This window comes from Apiospora marii, assembly GCF_038362585.1.
Source record: "Apiospora marii strain CBS 49790 chromosome Unknown utg000009l_segment0_segment0, whole genome shotgun sequence".
In the NCBI taxonomy this organism is placed as follows: Eukaryota; Fungi; Ascomycota; class Sordariomycetes; order Amphisphaeriales; family Apiosporaceae; genus Apiospora; species Apiospora marii.
The window spans coordinates 4,239,482-4,256,021 of NW_027117381.1; the positions used below are offsets into that span (position 1 = coordinate 4,239,482).

Consider the following 16,540-nt stretch of genomic DNA (forward strand, 5'->3'; position numbering starts at 1 on the left):
GATTACTGGTACTCGCGACGAACCTCTTGTACAAAGGCTATGTTTCTACTGCCAAGCCAAAAGCAATAGTATTCAATTGTGCTGAAGACAAAGGATCACGAAAACAGCTAGCTCATTTGTAAATTTGGGCACAGTACCCGAGTGATCGAACTAATGAGGCAACGTCAAAGAACAGTTGGCCCATAATCCTAAGTTTCCTCCACACGGTGACTTGGCTTGACCCCTAACTTTCAAGCCTTGGGCGGAGTGACGGCCGCATCTCCCCTTCTCAAGCCTTTTCTCTTCGCCGCGACCCAAGTAGCCATTGCCGTGCCCGCCATCAGGATGGGTGCCCCCAGCCCCACGGCGATGCCGACGCCCAACTTCCACTTATTGTACTCTTCCTCGTGGCCGATGCGGTTTTGGGCGTCGAGGAACTTCTCCGTCCAATACGAGGCCACGATGAACTGGCTTGACATGTCGTAATCGAGTCTTTTACCGGGCTTGGCCAGATCGGGCTGGTCAACCGTGATTATGTTGCCCATGCTGTTATATATGTTGTAGGCTGCCCGGGCGGTGGTGGCATTGCCCGTGTCAGGGAGGCCAGGGGCGATGGCTTTGAGGATGTTGCGGGGGTTGAACTTGACCTGCGTCTCTGTCGTGTCTATTGTGCGCAGTCTCGGTAAGCACCCATGTAGTTGGCATGGTAAAATACTCGTCGTGTTACACTTACTGACTTCCCACGTCAGACCTTTGCCTAGTTGCCACTGGACGCGAACCGGCATGTCTCTGCGATTGGGCTGGACCTTCCAAGAGATAGTGTGGTCCACATCTTCCATCACAAGCGCAATGATTGTCGCTTTAGAATGACCGTCTACGGGATAGACTCCCTCGGGGTAGTAGCAGCCTTGGAGCCCACTATGGTCACACCATACGAAGGACGTGAGACACACAGAGGCATCACCGCAATCTCTCTCGCTCGGACCCTGCCAAGCGAGAATGCACGATATAAAGAGGGCGGAGGCAATAGCGACGTGCTCGATCTTCATTGTTGAGGGCTCGGGGTAGTTATGTGACGGGTTCGTGGAGATGCTGGGTCTCTTGCAATTGTTGACAATAATAGTAGGGGAACTGTCAATTTGGTCTTTCTGAGTCGGGTTGCAAATAGGTGGTAAAAAAGGTTAAGAGATTAAGAAGATCGACAATGTTTAGCTTGACGTCACCGGAGGAACATCTCAGGCAAGGGATGGACGGTCTCTCCGACGTTCAAATGTGAAAGGGATCCGCCAAGATCTCAAGTGGTGAGGGTGCGGCACGGGTAGCAGCCCATCAGGTAAACGCGTTGGTTGCCAGTGACTGGGGGCCACTCTCGGCTAAAGTACTGATTGATGGCTCGGGTGACAATTTGGGTTCTCGGCGCCAAGAACGTACAACTGACTTCAAGCAATGAAATAACAAGAGTTATGCTAGTGGGAATCAAGCATAACCAATGGGACCCCCGCATGATACAATCCTCTGTAGACATAATAACAATCGTTAGTTGAATAAGTTCTCTCTTGAGCTCACCTGGTTGCATATTGGTTGCAGGGTTGTGTTTATTCTGCGGGGTGGCAGCAAATTTGCTTCCCCATGGGGCAATCTGGCCCCAGGAGTTGACTTCAGGGATCTGCTCCACCCTCGTTGCCAATCAGGCCAGCCTCACACCAAGCCCCGTGCTGTGGAAAACTGTTGCCGTTTCATTACCTGCCATAGATAGCTCCAGTAGCTCCGCTAACCCATGGCTAATGCACCATGAAGGTGGACTCGGCTAAGATATCCCAAGTGAGTCTGGACCCATTGAACAGTCCATGCTTAAATCAACATCAGAGCGAACTACCAGATTAGCTTCACTGAGATCACCGGGTTGTTTTTAAAGAAAATGAACAGCGAAGTACACTGCTTCTCAGTACCCCAACCCAATAACGGTCCGAAGTAGGTAACCTGACTAACAGCTCAGAACCAACAAATCTTCCAAAGCACATCAAGTGGTCAATGAGAATCATTCCCTTCCTGATCCCCTGTTCAATAATCGCACCGGGTTGTACTTACCCACCCTTCCTTTCTTCACTCCCCAGGGCACTCGACGACTGAGTCGTAGAACCCCGTATCACCACGGTTCGTCCACCTGTGGGAGACCTGCCGTCGCCAGCGAGGAGGAGGTGGTCCACTGCATCGTAAGTACGCACGACACCACGCCGCTCTGTCAAAAAAAAGAAAAAGAAAAAAAAAAAGAAAAGAAAACCACAAGGCGCTCCAGTGCTTCGACCAAACCCGTCCCGAAGGTCCCGCCATAGTCTGCCGCAACGCCAAGTGGAGCCTTCGGAACCCGACCTGTGTCATCAGGGGCGGAGATACGAGTGGGAGTTCTCGCTTGTAGGACACTACAGCTAAGTGTTCATATCGCGTTTTGATTTTTTTTGTTATATTGTGTATTGTAATTATAGGTCGAAGGATGTATTGTCGGTCGTTATCTTCGGTACTCACTTTTGCTATTTGAATCAGGGGAACTTTGTCTTCTAGTTTGCTCAATCAGTAGCGGTGTTTCCAATGTGAAAGAATCATACTGACACCTCTGGAAATGCTTGTTCTGATATTTGGGAAGGGTGAAAACATTCCCACAAAAAATCAGCCATGATATTAGTGATGAAGGAAACCTGCAAATCAGAAAGAGGTTACTCGATTCTAACAATAATCAACTACAGTGTCCGCATCAGCTTCTAGGCCTCGGCAGAAATATGATGCAAGAGGCTCGCGTCAACTTCATCGAATGTGGGTTGCCTACCGGAGGTGCGTAGTGGAATTATCGTCACTTGGGCTCTGTAGTAAATAGGGGAAGCGTTTATTACATCAATCATCCGCAGGGTGGTTGCTCGCAGCTCAGACGAAGCCGGGCACCCCATGTAGTAGATAATTTGGAAAGCGACAATGAACTGGGTAGGAATGAGCGGATCAAAGAACTCACGACACATGTTGGCTGGAACCTCGGAACTAAGTACGACTACACAAAACATCCGTAATACCCGATTTCAAACCCGACACCTTGCTGTACGATATGTTGGCTTCACACTTTTTGGAAGCTCTTTCATCTTTGTTAGTAAACACTGAAGTTGGTGAGCCCAACTTCGAACACATCTGGTGACATGTATGACCACATTCTTGCAATGCTTTGTTTCTGGACGGTTTGCGACCACAAACTGGAATGGCGTGATACCTCTACTGACAACACAGACGCAATCACCAACTCCTTAAGATGGAAACTTGGTGATTATAAAAGCTTACAGTATCTGGCCAAGGCTACAAGATGGCAGTAAAGCAAGATTTGAGCACTTTTTCGCTACAATAAGAATAAAAGCTAGAACACATACATCCACACATCTCGTAGCTTAGTCTGCGATAAAATTATTAGCATGGCTGCCGAACAGAAAGCCTGGAAGACCCCCCACATCAGAATCGTCCACGAGTCCTGCTGGCATCTCGACCTAAACGCCACACCAGTACTTGACGGCAGCCCGGAGTGGGTGAAGTACGATCCCGAGGTCGAGGGGCCGACTCCTGAATTGTATTTTGACAAGTATGAAACGCGGTCGGATGGCGCCTGTGTAAGATGCGACCTGAAGATCAAGCCCCTGGTGAAGGCTTTGAAAGCCTCTGCCAAGTGGACCTCGAAGCTGAAACCTACCACCAGTGGGGAGGCGGTGTCGAGTTCCTTCTCTAAGGCCCAGAAGATTCTCGAAGGCGTGTTCACTCGGGCTGCTCAAAAGGAAGTCAAGGACGAGGAAAACCCGTGGCACAAGCTACCCCTGAGAAGGTACACCCGACAGTTGCGCCAGCTGAGCATATTCGCGGAGATAATGGAGCGCGACGTGACGTGCCACGCCAACCCGAAACCCCACCTTGTCAGGGAGACCGTCCTCGTGCTCGCCGAGAGTTTTCTCGGCAGGGACGCCTGGGAGCATGTTAGTGACGACGACTTGAGGAACGTGTTTGGTGAATCCATGGAAAGGATTATGGGCGCCATCCTTCCGATGTGGGAGGGCCCCCCCGTGTTGCAAAACGACATCGAGGTCACGATGCGGACACAGTTCGCCAAATACGGCTTGTAACTGCTTGAAAGAGACTAGATTGGGGCCCTGGGGCCACTTAATGGCTCTCTTGCTTGGGAATTAGAGGAACATGGTGCGCGTTGATAGCGCTGGCGCTTGGTGACACATGAGGGGCAACTTGTCATTTGATATGCAAGTATGTAGGTTCAGTGGTGCTTCTTCTCACCTGGTACCAGGAGTTTCGTTCATTAAAATTGTATTTTCAAATATGCACCTTCATTTCAGCTCTAGGCCTATGTTACGCGTGTTGGAAGTCTTGATCTGTAACCTCGATGGCCAATGCTTCAACTTTCCTGACGTCACCACAAATGGAATAGCCACAAATGGAGTAGGGGTCATCGTGTCATGTAGTTATATAGTTACTATAGTAATGACTCCATGACGAATCACTAAAGTTCAATATATACATATAAGAGAAAAACGCTCAACCACGACAAGACTCAACCCAAACCTACCCCCTCTTGCCGCCCCCGGTCTTTTTGCCGCCCCCCAACTTCTGCTGCTTCGTCTTCGTCTTGACCGGCCGGCAGTGCCCGGGGTAGATGGACGTCGTCCTACTACCCCCCCTCGACGACCCCCCGGAGTTGGCGGCCCGCAGCCCCTTGCTCTCGAGCTGCAGCGGCTTCTTGCTGAGCTTGCACTGCTGGTCCGCGACGAGGCAGGCCTGGTCGGTGCTGCTGCAGGTCGAGACGCAGTAGCCGGCCCGCGAGGACTTATCCTTGGCGTTGACGGGCGCGCAGTGCAGGCCCAGGTCCTTGCCGCAGTTGTCGTAGCCGTAGGTGGCCAGGTCGTCCAGGTCGCATTTTCGGGTCGTCTGGAGCAGGCTCGTGATCTGCAGGGAGCCGGGCGCTTCGTTGGCCAGCCCGGCCCGGCTCGGGTCGAAATCGGTCCCCGCCACCACGGGCTTGGGGGGCGCGGCGTCGTAGAGTCTGGGTGGGGGAGGGGGAGGGGAATTGTTGTCGTTGGTGGTGGTGGAGCGGGAACTCGTGGAGCCGGCGACGCAGCGTCCGGAGTCCTCCCAGGTGACAGTGGCGACGTCGGTCCACAGCCGCGTGAAGTTGACCACGTTGTCGAGGGTCCAGTAGAGGCGGCAGTCCGCGGGCTGGTACTTGAGCTGGAGCGGCTCGGGGTCGTCGGCGGACCGGACCTGGTCGCGCAGGCTGAAGCCGGCCGAGTTGACCCACATGCCCGTGTCGCGCGGCAAGGCGTTCAAGAGGACCAGGCTGTCGTTGGAGGGGCGGTAGTCGCCGTTCAAGGCGACGATGTCGGTGGCGTTGACGAAGTCGTCGTCGAGCGCGGCCGCGGTGTACATGGCCGCGGCGCGCGTGCCCGAGGCGGCTTGCATGGGGCCCGCCTCGGGACGCCCGCCCACGACGACGGTGCGCACGCCGGCTTGGGTCATCATTTCGACGAAGAGGGCGCACGTGGATGCGCAGAGACCGTCCGTCAGCTGTTGGTACCATGGGTTGTTAGTTAGCCGTCGTGAGTAGCTGACAAGCAGAAGTCTTCTGGACTTACGATAACTATGTTGGAGGCGCTGTAAGGCTGCTCCTCGGTGGGAGGCTCGACATAGTCCATCGGTATCCACCCACCGAACTCTGCCATATCAAAGTTGACGTTGGACAAGTTGTACCTTTCCTATATTTGATGATGGTTAGTAGTGTCGCTAAGAGGCTCGAAATGGGGGAGCGACTACTCACCGGCTTCGAGAAGCTGTCTTCACCATACGCAACAGGACCAGCGTATTCTTCCCACGAAGTGAAGTTCTGTTCCGTCTCCGCATTGATCCTGGGCGTCACCACCCACTCCCTCCCCATCAACTCCAACTTTCCATCCACCTCGTCCTCGTCGTCGATGGAGAGTCTATCCCAGTACTCGGTGAAGGTCGTGCCGAGGACGTCGGCCATGAGGTGGCTGCGCTTGTGGCTTCCGGCGAAGGGCTCTGCTTCGGGGAAGAAGAGCTTGAACGTGGCGAAGGCGAGCATCACGTCCCCTCCCCAGTTCTGCTGGACATCGATGACGAGGCGCTCCATGCCGTGCGACGTGGCATTTTGGATCAGATTCGTGATGGCGTCAATAAAGGTCTCCTTGGCCGTGTCGAACTGGTTGAAGGTCGGGAGGCTGAGCACGCCCGTCGAGATGTCGGGCAGCAGGTAGCCCGTGACGACCTGGTCGCTCGCCACGTAGAGGCCGTCCTGGACGACAATGGGATCCTCGGGGTAGGCCGGCGTGATGTCGGACCAGTTCGCCATGAAGGTGTCGTCCTCTTCGAGGTAGTATTCGGCTTCCCAGTTTGCCAAGCTGTTGAAGAAGTCTGGCAGAGGCGTGTCGTCGTACGAGGCGGGCAGGAGGCCCAAGACGAAGTAGTTGTAAAAGTCGCCGCCAGTAACCAGTGGGCCGGTAAAATAAAGTTCGTTGTAGACGGCCACCCAGTTTGCGGGGATGATGGTTCCGTTGGCCATGGTGAAGTTCAACTCGTCGCCGGGGTAGAAGGTGGCGCCACCGGCAAAACTGCTGACGGATCCTTGGATGTCCATGGCCGGGCTGCCCATCAGTTGGTTCCAGTCGGCGTGCGGCTCCAAAGTGCCTTGGGAGTTGATGGCTGCGAAGCGCGTCAGGTACTCGACCGGGTCCTCGCCGTTGATGAGGGCAATCGGCGAGGGCTCAAAGCCTCCCGGGTTGTTGGCATGGTCCAGGATGTCATCTTCGATCCACAACTTGGGCTCTTGTTTGCCGTCGATCGAGGCGCTCATGATCGAGTATGGACTTCCAAAGGTAAAGGCGGCCAGGACCCCGGCAGAGAGGTCTACGTGGGTATCGTGCACCTGGTAGATCATATACTGCAGATCCGACTCGAAGGCGTACTGGTTCTTGTAGACATTGTTGGTGACGTTATTCCGGAGATCGGCTAGTCCCTGCTGCAGGTCGACGGCGGGCTGTTGATAGCCTTCCGGGGGGTTCTTAAGAAGCGACCAGGTCGTCTGGAACTGCATGGTCTGGTTGTAGTAGTCGATGAACCGAAGCGCCACGGCATCGTTGAACGGGACGCTGCGTAGGCAATCGAAGGCGTCGGACGCCCAGAATACGAGGTAGCCTACCAACTGTTAACCAAAACTGCGTTGGATGTCTGTGAGGGTGGCAATGGAGTACGAACCTTCATTTACGCTGTCTACTATATCGCCGCATATCGTAGAAGGCGGGTCCGCCTGCTGTCGCCGGTGCATCTCTGTCCTCGGGAGTCTCGCTGCTCGGGCGTTGGCGAGCGCAGCCCAAAGGGCAAAGCATATCGAAAACACCAACATGGTACCGCCAAAGTCGTGACAGTAATGAAAAGAGATGAATGAACAGCTGCTGTACCACACGTTTCTAATAGCCTCAACATTGTACGGGAAACCATATTCATTTAAACAAGTCTTCGTCCTGGCCCCCAAATGCTCAGCCCCTACTACAGCCGATAGGCAGGGCGTGGCATAGTGCTGCAATCATTTGCTATAGTTCAGCTCAAGCTTGGCAATTGACCAAGACAGGGGTTTCTGCAGAGACGTTCTTTTCACTTCTCTGGTTGCCATGCAAATGAACAGGCTACTCAGCCATGCACCTATTGCTGACTGCATCGGCCCTGGCATGCCCAAGTAGGCCCTTTTGCCTAGCGTCGTCAATTCGGGCCACGGCAGCTGACGCTGGGAGGCACGGTCTAATCTCCGCAAGGCACAATTGATTGGTCGTTGAAGACGTTGCCAAGCCGCCAGGGATTATTAGTCAGTTGGGCTGCTATAATCTCACATAATCGTCGTGAGTCTTTTTTTAGGTGTGTGGGGACTGTCATAAACGTGGCAGTCCCCTGGTCTGTGCCTCAATAGTCCTACCTACTCGTAAGGTCAATAGGTATATGCTCCCGAGCTATAGGGACATAGCCTCACTGGACTAAGTTTTTGAGCTCTAGTCCATGCCCCGCCTTCCGTCTTTCGAATAACGCGACTTCCGGATTAGCCGCAGCCGAATAATCACTGTATAAGCAAAAAGACTGCTTTGGTCAGTTCGGTCAGGCATCGGCGACCCGTTACGGCGCAGCAGGATCTGGTCTAGATGGATTTAGTATGCAGTAGGCGTGCATATCCATTTCACTTGAGACATTTATTTGCAAAGACTCATTGGAACCGGTCAACATGGCACAACAAGCCAAAGAAGTCAAGTCATCGGAAAGGGGAAATCCGCTGCACCCTGCCCTGGCCGAATCTCATGAACTCGACTTTTCCATCGACAAGACATTGTTTGACGCTGTACTCAATGACGAACGGGTCAGGGAGTGGCAGACAAGCAACGATACATGGCAACTCCGGTTTAGTGGCAGCCCGGGCTGCGGAAAGGTATGCCCTCCTTATATTTTACTTGGTTGGCTTCTCCAAAGTTATGTTTTCTGTGACTGACTTGGTCGGCTATTGTACATGCATTTAGACAACACTGTCATCCATCATAGTGGAGACGCTCCGGGAGAAGGCTACTTGTGTTGCCAGTATCTACCTGCAGCAGGATGTCACATCTGACGAGACCGCATTCATCGAAGATTTTCTTTGGTTCGTTTATTCACAGCTCTCTAAGCATGTTCCCGACGTAGCATCAACACCCAATGAAGAGGAGGGACGTAGGACTCAGTACGATGAATACGTCGCAGCTCGTATAGTGGAGCAACCAGGACTACACCGGACCAGCCTCATTCGAAGTGCCTTACAGGCCATTGTTCCCAGTCTTCCAAAACCGACCTTTCTAGTGGTGGACGATATCGACCGATGTAGCCCAGAGACCTTCATATGTATCGAAGAAGAATTATTGCAGCTGCAACATCGTGGTGTGAAGATCATGACAACATCACGGATTCCGTCGACAGGGGAGTTTTGGACAGCCGCCCAGTGTGACGGGCAAGAATGCGCAGCCAAATACCCCAGGCCCTGGATCCACGTCTACTGGGCCTGTGAAGACTGCATGCGACACGATGACAAAGATACGCGGGGCACGACGGTATTCTGTAGGGCCTGTTGGCCGGGAAGAGCAGAGTGTGTCAGATGGTAAGTAGCGACAGAGTTGTTGCGGTTTCGTTGCCCCTCAGAGAGCTGACAACGACTATGACCGGATCTTAGCAATAACACCAGCCGCTTCAAGCAACCCTTCGATCGTCTCGACTTCGACATCAGCCACGTCCCGGATCACGCGATGGACAATTTCATCCGACGAGCCATTCAACAGGAGCACGGCGACGTGGGACTATGTGGACCACAGCCGACCCCCGAAGACCAGGAAACGTCGTTGCCGCTCCCGCCTTTTACCTCGAATCTCGGGCTGCAGTTGCTTCGACCCAACAGCGACATGGCGGAACGGGTCGTCAGGGGCATCGTAAAGCGAGCGCAGGGTAATATGGCGCTGGCCCACAAGCGCCTAGAGCTATTTCACCGTGCCCGGCTCGTCGAGGCCTTCCTTGCTCCCCGCGACCGGCTGCCCGCGTCCATCGTCGAGATATTCGACGCGGGGCTACGGAGTGTTGAGGCCCAAGCATCTCCCCAGCGAGAGTTGGGTCTGCAGGCCATCGCCATCGTGGGTCGCAGCATCGACGGTGTTCCCTTTGAGCAATTTCGGCGTCTGGTCAGAGAGTGCGGTGTCAAGAAGGGCCAATATGATGCAGTTAGTGTTGAGGATGACAAGGGGAAAGATGAGATCAGATTGCGAGAGGTTTCAAACGCGGCCAAGGGGTTCGTGATACAGCAAAATGACCGCCGGAGGAGTCCGAGACTGATGGCGTTCCATTATGACTTTTACCTGTACTGCGGCCAGGGATATCGTGAGTCCATCGTGCGAGCAAACAACTCGCTACACGATGTGCCATGAGGAACAAGGCGAACCCTGACACGTCAACGCATGTAGTCTCTGGGAGACGGCAAGTTAGAGTTGGAAGTAGTGGTTGGCATTTCTATCACATGCCGGAACTCTAGGTAGAAACCATATACGAGGCAAAATGCATAAGGTTAACTCCCCTAAATGCAAACTATTCCAAGTGATAAGACTGGCTTGGAACTGTATGCACGAGTGAAATAGACCATGCATGGCCCACAAACTAACATGAACCACGAGTTTCAAACCAATGTAAACTTCACACCATCGGTGATTTCATGCTCCCCATCCTCAACTGACCTTTGGCAACAACTACCACGCATCGCCGCCCACATCTCTCCGTCCAGGCCCGCAAACTCCATGGCGCCAACTCTTGCATAGGTCCCGTCTGGGTTGATCGTGACCATGATACCGGTACCGGACCAGCTGTGACTCTTTGTCTTACTTTCGTAGTCGTCGTCGTTCTCGCTGTTGTCTTTCTCGTTACTCTCTTCGTCGTCTTCATCATCATCGTCCTCCCCGTCCTCCCCGTCCTCCCCGTCCTCCCCGTCCTCTTCGTCGGAATACTCGTCGTCGTCGTCGTCGTCTCCATCATCCTTCGCGCAGAGAACCACGAAGAGGCAGTCCATGTGGTCCCTTTCGGGTCTCTTATCGGGGAACGCCCGGACGACGCCGCTCGCCCCCGCTGAACTTTGCACGTGGATATGCCACGTACTGCCGTCGCCGCCGGCCATTGACAGTCTACCTTGCGATATGTGCCCTTGGATTTTCAAAGCTTTGGATCGTAGCTCCGGCATCAAGTCCAGATGAGATTGGTCAATCGTGAGCGCCTCCGAGACGACATCCAGACTTCTCTCTAGCAGATCAGGCGGCGTGGCCGGCGGCAGGCCGTCGATCCACTCAGATGGCGTCGCATACACTCGCTGCTTGAGCTTGAAAGACAGTGCAGCGCCATCATGACCAGTCACGGAGTAATCCCCATAGTCCGCCAACCGGTCCGCCACCTGCACGGGCGCCGCCGCCGAGGCCCAAGACCAGGACGGGAAGTCGTGCCCGCGATCCTCGATGACCAGCTCGTCTCCCCCGCCCAGCGCCCGCCATGCCAGCTGCTGGTGCAGCCCCTGCTCCCACAGCCCCGCGGCGAACTCCTCGCGCTCGGCGTCGCGGACCAGCTTGGCGATGCCCCAGACGGCGCGCAGCCGGTCGCTCTGCCGCGTGATGTCGCAGCTCGTGTAGAAGCGCACGGCCGAGGCCCAGAAGGCCTGCAGGGAGTCGTCCGCCGTCCCGACGATGATGCGGCCCATCGGCGCCGCCGCCGAGACCTGCAGGCGCTCGCGCCAGTGCCGGTCCGTCGCCGTCTGGCCCTCGTCGAGAACCGAGGGCAGACCGTCGGGGATGGTTTCGCAGGCGCTGAGGGTGGCGCAGTCCCAGAAGATCTGGCCGCGGGAGAAGTGGACGAGGCGGGGAGAGAGAAGTCTCTCTAGACATAAGTACACATTTGTTAGTAAGCCTGCAGTCAGATGTGAGGCTTATCGCCAACAATCTGACGGCATCAAGAGGAAAAGAGGGCCGAGGAGGAATGGAAAGCCTCACCTTGAAACACCCAGGCGCGTGAGTACAGCGCTCGCCCTAGAACCTCGTCCTGCCAAAGGTCGCTGTGCAGCACTCTCCACGTACGTTGGCCGAATAGGGCGGACCTATTGGCCGGCGCCATGAAGCGTACAGGTACTGACTGCTGTTTAGTATCATCATCTCGATCACGGAAGAGGCCACCGTCTCTGTCTTGCGAGTCGACGGCCGCTATGTTGCAATGGGAGTTCCGGTAGACCTGGTGCATCAGCTGCCCCTCTCTCTCCCAGTCGGCGTTGTCGTCCTGCACGATACATAGCGAGTCGATCCAGATGTACCGAATCCCAATCGTCCGTGCCACTGTGATGGCCTCCTCGATGTTTTTGTTCCCAATGTCTGCGAAGGAGATTTCTGGAACGGGCGAATCGACTAACGTCGCCTTTCGCAGGTTCCAGAAGGGCTTCGATATTCCCCAGCAATGACTCAAGGTCACGTACTGTGCCTGTACCTTGTCTCTTTTGGTATTCACGATCCTTACTGAGTTGACCGCCCATTCGGCCCCCGGCTCTCCAAGATCGACAAGTCGCGTTGGCACAAACCCGGGTCCCGGCTTGCTCGGATTGCAGTTCGGGTGGTTCATGACGCAGTCTCTTACCCAATCTCGCACTTGTCCTCGAGAGTGCACCGAATCTGTAGAGGAACCCAGCTCTGTCGCTAAGGGTAATCGTCCAAGATCTGAAATGTGTCAGTGGTATAATCATATGGGGATTACGTCGAAGTTGCTATACCATCTTCAGGGAGTAAGAAGAACACCCTTTCCACCAGTTTGCTGGCTGTCCCGCTGCTTCCCGAGACAACTGGCCGGAAGGTAATAATGATGTATTGTTGGCTTTCGCGTATCTTCCCCGCGGGACGTAAAGTCCAGCGATAGGTCACATTAGGCTGCCCCGGTGCATTGGAGAAATCCTGTACCTTAGCAATGTCCTTTTCAAGCACGAGACAAAAGGCGCACCCTTGCGAAAGTGACGAGCTCCATGTCTTTTCATCTGGTCGATGCTGGCCGTGGGGTCTGTTGGACAGCAACACGTTCTTCAGGCAATAGTCACAAATACTGGAGTTGTTCGCCATTGCGCTTTGTCGGTATATGCAAATATGGTTTAAAGATTTCAAGATGTCTACTTCTTTGGACCGCTGCTGCTCTTATGACAATAGTAAAATCTTCGCTTACGTGAGATGCCCCCACCAGCCACGCCCCACTCCACAATACTGGGCTCCACTCGGCATACACAGCCTACTCACCCCTAACTATTTCCTTGGATGATTTGTTGTACCATCGGACAGAAGCGCCTTGCGTTTAGTGTTCCATACGGTTACTCTGAGCCATGATTCTGTAAGCACCCCTGAATTCATCACGGGGCCACCTCTTCGACTTGCCTGAGCCAGCAGGAGCCACACGATCAATGACCGCAGATTCCTCCAGCGCTAGCAGGTGATTTACACGGCGCCGAGTGTCGTGTGTAATTGTTTGGCCGTATTCCAGTTACCGCAGGTGAAGAGAGTAGACGACGAGAGGAGAATAAAACATGGTCGTATAGATCCTTCGTTAACACCAGCCCTTTATTGACTTCCCCCTCTACGTCGACGCAAGTCCCTTTTCTAGCGTCTATGACAACTAAGTTTCTACGTCAAAAGATATACTCACATCGCCAGTTCCCCTGGCCAGAACTCCTTCCCGGCTAGTGGTCTTTCCCATCGCCCGTTGAGACCCACATCACATTGTTACACAACGCATCTGATTTGACCAATGAAACGCGAAGGCACATCCGTGGCTTTTTCACTCCAGCTGTCAACTCATTTATGTGCCACCCCGTTACTCCATCACTCCCTCTCATCTATAAATGGCACGTCTTGTTTACATGCCACCAGCGACATTTTAACGAAACGTTTGAATAACCTGTATCTTAGCATGATTGCTCGTTTTGCAGTTCTCCTAGCAACTAATCTAGGCGGCATCTATTCCCTGCATTCATTTACTTCTAATCTTTCATCACACTCACCCTCTTAGTTTGGGTTCGGGATTGTCGTCGCAAACGTCTCTGAAATCGCACTGGAGAAGCGACCGCGTCGCAACTCCCACAGTCAGCTCATCTTGACAGAAGCCGGCCAAGTGAAAATATCGCTGATATGTCGGTTCATGGATCGACTAAGCCGGGGAAGGGTGAGGACCCAGATACCACTGGTGGGTTGACAGTGCGGTCCTCTCCAGAAACATCGCCGATGTTAGATCAATGGGCTCGAGAGACTCGACTCGAGAGACTACCGATGACCGAGCTCTTCGCACAGCGGACGGGAAAACGAGGGAGTAGCCCTGATGCGACACGATCCAGCACGTCCATCAATCGCATTGATGATATCCTCAATACCTCTGCAACGGCGGGCTTTTGGCCTCACGACTGATACCTCCTTTACAACGAAACTTTACCATCCAAAACAAAATCAACAAAGAGAAGGGGCGACTCGCCTGATTCACACAATTCAATGGACGCTGACCAGGGGTCCAGTTCGTACGTTTTGATCTCCAGTTCTCTTTTTGCATCTTTCTCCTCCTCTTTCCTATATTGTCTTCATTCCTGAGCTGAGACTATCTTTGAATTGGTGCAGAGAGGGTTCCAGTCATGAAGCATATCATCAGAGTCACGATAGCAATGCCCAACATGACGATCCACTTCGACTTCGACATGCAGATGAAAGTGGCTCGCAGTACGACACGATCACTCAGTCAGGCCCCCAGCAACAACTATCCCAGTCAGCGACATTCCAGCAAGTATTACAAGATTCGTCTGAGGCTCGACTAAGCTATGGACAGCACACAGGGCTGTTTGCAGAGAGATCATATTCCGACTCCATTCGGGCCAATAACCGGTAAGTCTATAACATATGCCGCATGAACGCCATTTAATGTCCGTGCAGTCTCGCTCTCAGTGGTCCCCCCACTGATCCTCTCAGTACCCCTGGTGCGTCAAAGCCAGCCTATGCGTTACAACAAATCACATCTCGACCTCAGATCAAATCCTATACGGCAAGAACCCGGTCCACATCCTGTGAAAAAAAGAGTGACGGCTCGATCGATTCAGATATGCTGTCAATACCTGGGACTGATGACCTGAGACCTCAGGCGGCCCATATCAACTTGAACGCAAGCCTGGGGGCAATCGTCAACCTCGTGGTGTCGAAACTAATCCAACAGTAAGTGAATCGTACCATGGCTCACACCAAGCTAATACAGTATTACATGTTGAGATTGTCTGACTGCGAACCACAGGTATCGATCTGTGACCAACAGTCGATCGACTGACCCTGCCACCACATTAAGTGGCACCACCTTCATTCAGACTCACGGCTCGGGATCAACCAATGCAAATTCTTCAGCACGCGGCAAGAAGAACATTGGATCCACAAGCGGTTCCCAGAGTACATTCAACAAGTCCGGGCAGCAGTCCTCACGAGACTCAAATTCAGGTTATAAGAGAGCAGGCGATGAGGATAATCAAGAGCTCAGACCTCCACCCAAAAGAGCAACAGCAGATGCGCCAGATGGCCAGGTTGTCAAAAAGCATTTCGCCTGCCCATTCTGGAAACATGAGCCACACCGACAAAGACCCTGTTTCAGAGTCATGTTGACCAAGATATCGTACGTGAAGCAGCATCTGCATCGAGTCCATTACCGGGAGACCTACTGCGAGCGATGCCTTCACGTATCTCCTGACAAAGAGAGCCATCATGTCCATTTGCAACAACAGTGCGAATATAGGCCATCAGAACTCCTTGACTGGATTTCGCATGAACAACATCACGCTCTGTCGCGTAAATCGAATAAAGCGTATACCGAGACGCAGAAATGGTTCGTTATTTGGGACATTGTTATGCCCGGGAAGCCTCGACCAACTTCGCCATACATGGAGCCTGGTTTATCCCAAGATATACATGAGTTCCAGGAGTATTTACTTTTGCATGGCCCGGGAACCCTCAGGCGAGAAATCGAGGCGGCAGGCGTGTCTCTCGAGTCTGGAGACACCAACGAAGAGAACCTTTTCCAGGTTGCCGCAAATCGTGCTTTCGACATGCTGTTCCAACACTGGGCTACTGGGAGACCAGAAGAAGAGAGTTCACGCAATGCCTTGGTGCCTGCCGGCAATGGACCAGAAGTTACTGCGTCTGAACGACCACTTTTCGGTGAATCTCTACTAGACAGTGGTATAGAGGTTGAGAACCCTGCGCGTATAAGTGCAGTACAGCATGGTACTAGCCTACCAGTGGAGCCAGAAGCATCTGAAGTTAGCAGGACACATGATTCGTCCACGCTGGTGGCTCCGGAAGCAGATGTCAATTCGGATCCTTTCGGGTTCGAATGGGACATTAAACCTACGGGCTTGGCATGGATCCATCGAGTGCTGAAAGTATGAATTGGTTTGATCGTATTGGCCAGGATGGCGGTTAGTATATCCTACATGTATACACTATGCTTTAGGAAAACTCAGAATATTTAATCGTTTGCGGCAGTTTCTAGTGTCTATGTGACTTTGGAATGTCCCAGTGATGGCGAAAACGCTGCTCCCAACAAACTATGCACTGTAAATACCAAGGATCAATTAGTGCTAGTAGCATAATGTTCATTTCCTTATATAAAATAACCGATTTTAGCAGAGATACATCCGCGGGAAGTAGTATACCTAAGACAGCGCTATCGCCATCAGAGGGATAAGTGTTTACTAATATCGGTTTTGCCTCCAGCAGTCCAAGAAGACTTGGCATGAGATCCTCGACCAACCATGTTTGTTCTATCATGCACAGATGATTGGCCCGCTAAAATTTGGCTTGCGTAGAAAGCACCCATGCCGCATTTGAGGTACAAAGCTGAAGCAGAAGGCAAAAAGATACGAGTAATAAATACCACCAGCTTCATACGTATC

General features: G+C 53.1%; 6 protein-coding genes across 6 annotated transcripts; 3 read left to right on the forward strand and 3 right to left on the reverse strand.

The window, feature by feature from the left end:
- Positions 1-230: 230 nt before the first annotated feature.
- PG985_012913 (uncharacterized protein) lies at positions 231-1,028 on the reverse strand (the record flags this gene model as incomplete). Its single annotated transcript, XM_066832679.1, has 2 exons — positions 231-643; positions 713-1,028. 2 exons carry the CDS (start codon positions 1,026-1,028, stop codon positions 231-233), a joined length of 729 nt encoding a protein of 242 aa, XP_066680729.1.
- A 2,397-nt stretch (positions 1,029-3,425) lies between these two features.
- Positions 3,426-4,121, forward strand: PG985_012914 (uncharacterized protein; the record flags this gene model as incomplete). Its single annotated transcript, XM_066832680.1, has 1 exon — positions 3,426-4,121. One exon carries the CDS (start codon positions 3,426-3,428, stop codon positions 4,119-4,121), a length of 696 nt encoding a protein of 231 aa, XP_066680730.1.
- A 457-nt stretch (positions 4,122-4,578) lies between these two features.
- On the reverse strand, positions 4,579-7,423 carry PG985_012915 (uncharacterized protein; the record flags this gene model as incomplete). Its single annotated transcript, XM_066832681.1, has 4 exons — positions 4,579-5,571; positions 5,640-5,759; positions 5,822-7,215; positions 7,276-7,423. Coding segments are annotated over 4 exons (2,655 nt in total), but the record flags the coding sequence as incomplete, so codon positions are not given.
- An 864-nt stretch (positions 7,424-8,287) lies between these two features.
- Positions 8,288-9,998, forward strand: PG985_012916 (uncharacterized protein; the record flags this gene model as incomplete). Its single annotated transcript, XM_066832682.1, has 3 exons — positions 8,288-8,488; positions 8,577-9,184; positions 9,257-9,998. 3 exons carry the CDS (start codon positions 8,288-8,290, stop codon positions 9,996-9,998), a joined length of 1,551 nt encoding a protein of 516 aa, XP_066680732.1.
- A 245-nt stretch (positions 9,999-10,243) lies between these two features.
- PG985_012917 (heterokaryon incompatibility protein-domain-containing protein) lies at positions 10,244-12,210 on the reverse strand (the record flags this gene model as incomplete). Its single annotated transcript, XM_066832683.1, has 2 exons — positions 10,244-11,481; positions 11,679-12,210. The coding sequence occupies 2 exons, from the start codon at positions 12,208-12,210 to the stop codon at positions 10,244-10,246; spliced, it is 1,770 nt and encodes a 589-aa protein (XP_066680733.1).
- A 1,898-nt stretch (positions 12,211-14,108) lies between these two features.
- On the forward strand, positions 14,109-16,033 carry PG985_012918 (uncharacterized protein; the record flags this gene model as incomplete). The annotated part of the gene is made up of 4 exons (XM_066832684.1): positions 14,109-14,134; positions 14,232-14,492; positions 14,541-14,816; positions 14,893-16,033. The coding sequence occupies 4 exons, from the start codon at positions 14,109-14,111 to the stop codon at positions 16,031-16,033; spliced, it is 1,704 nt and encodes a 567-aa protein (XP_066680734.1).
- Between the last annotated feature and the right edge of the window lie 507 nt (positions 16,034-16,540).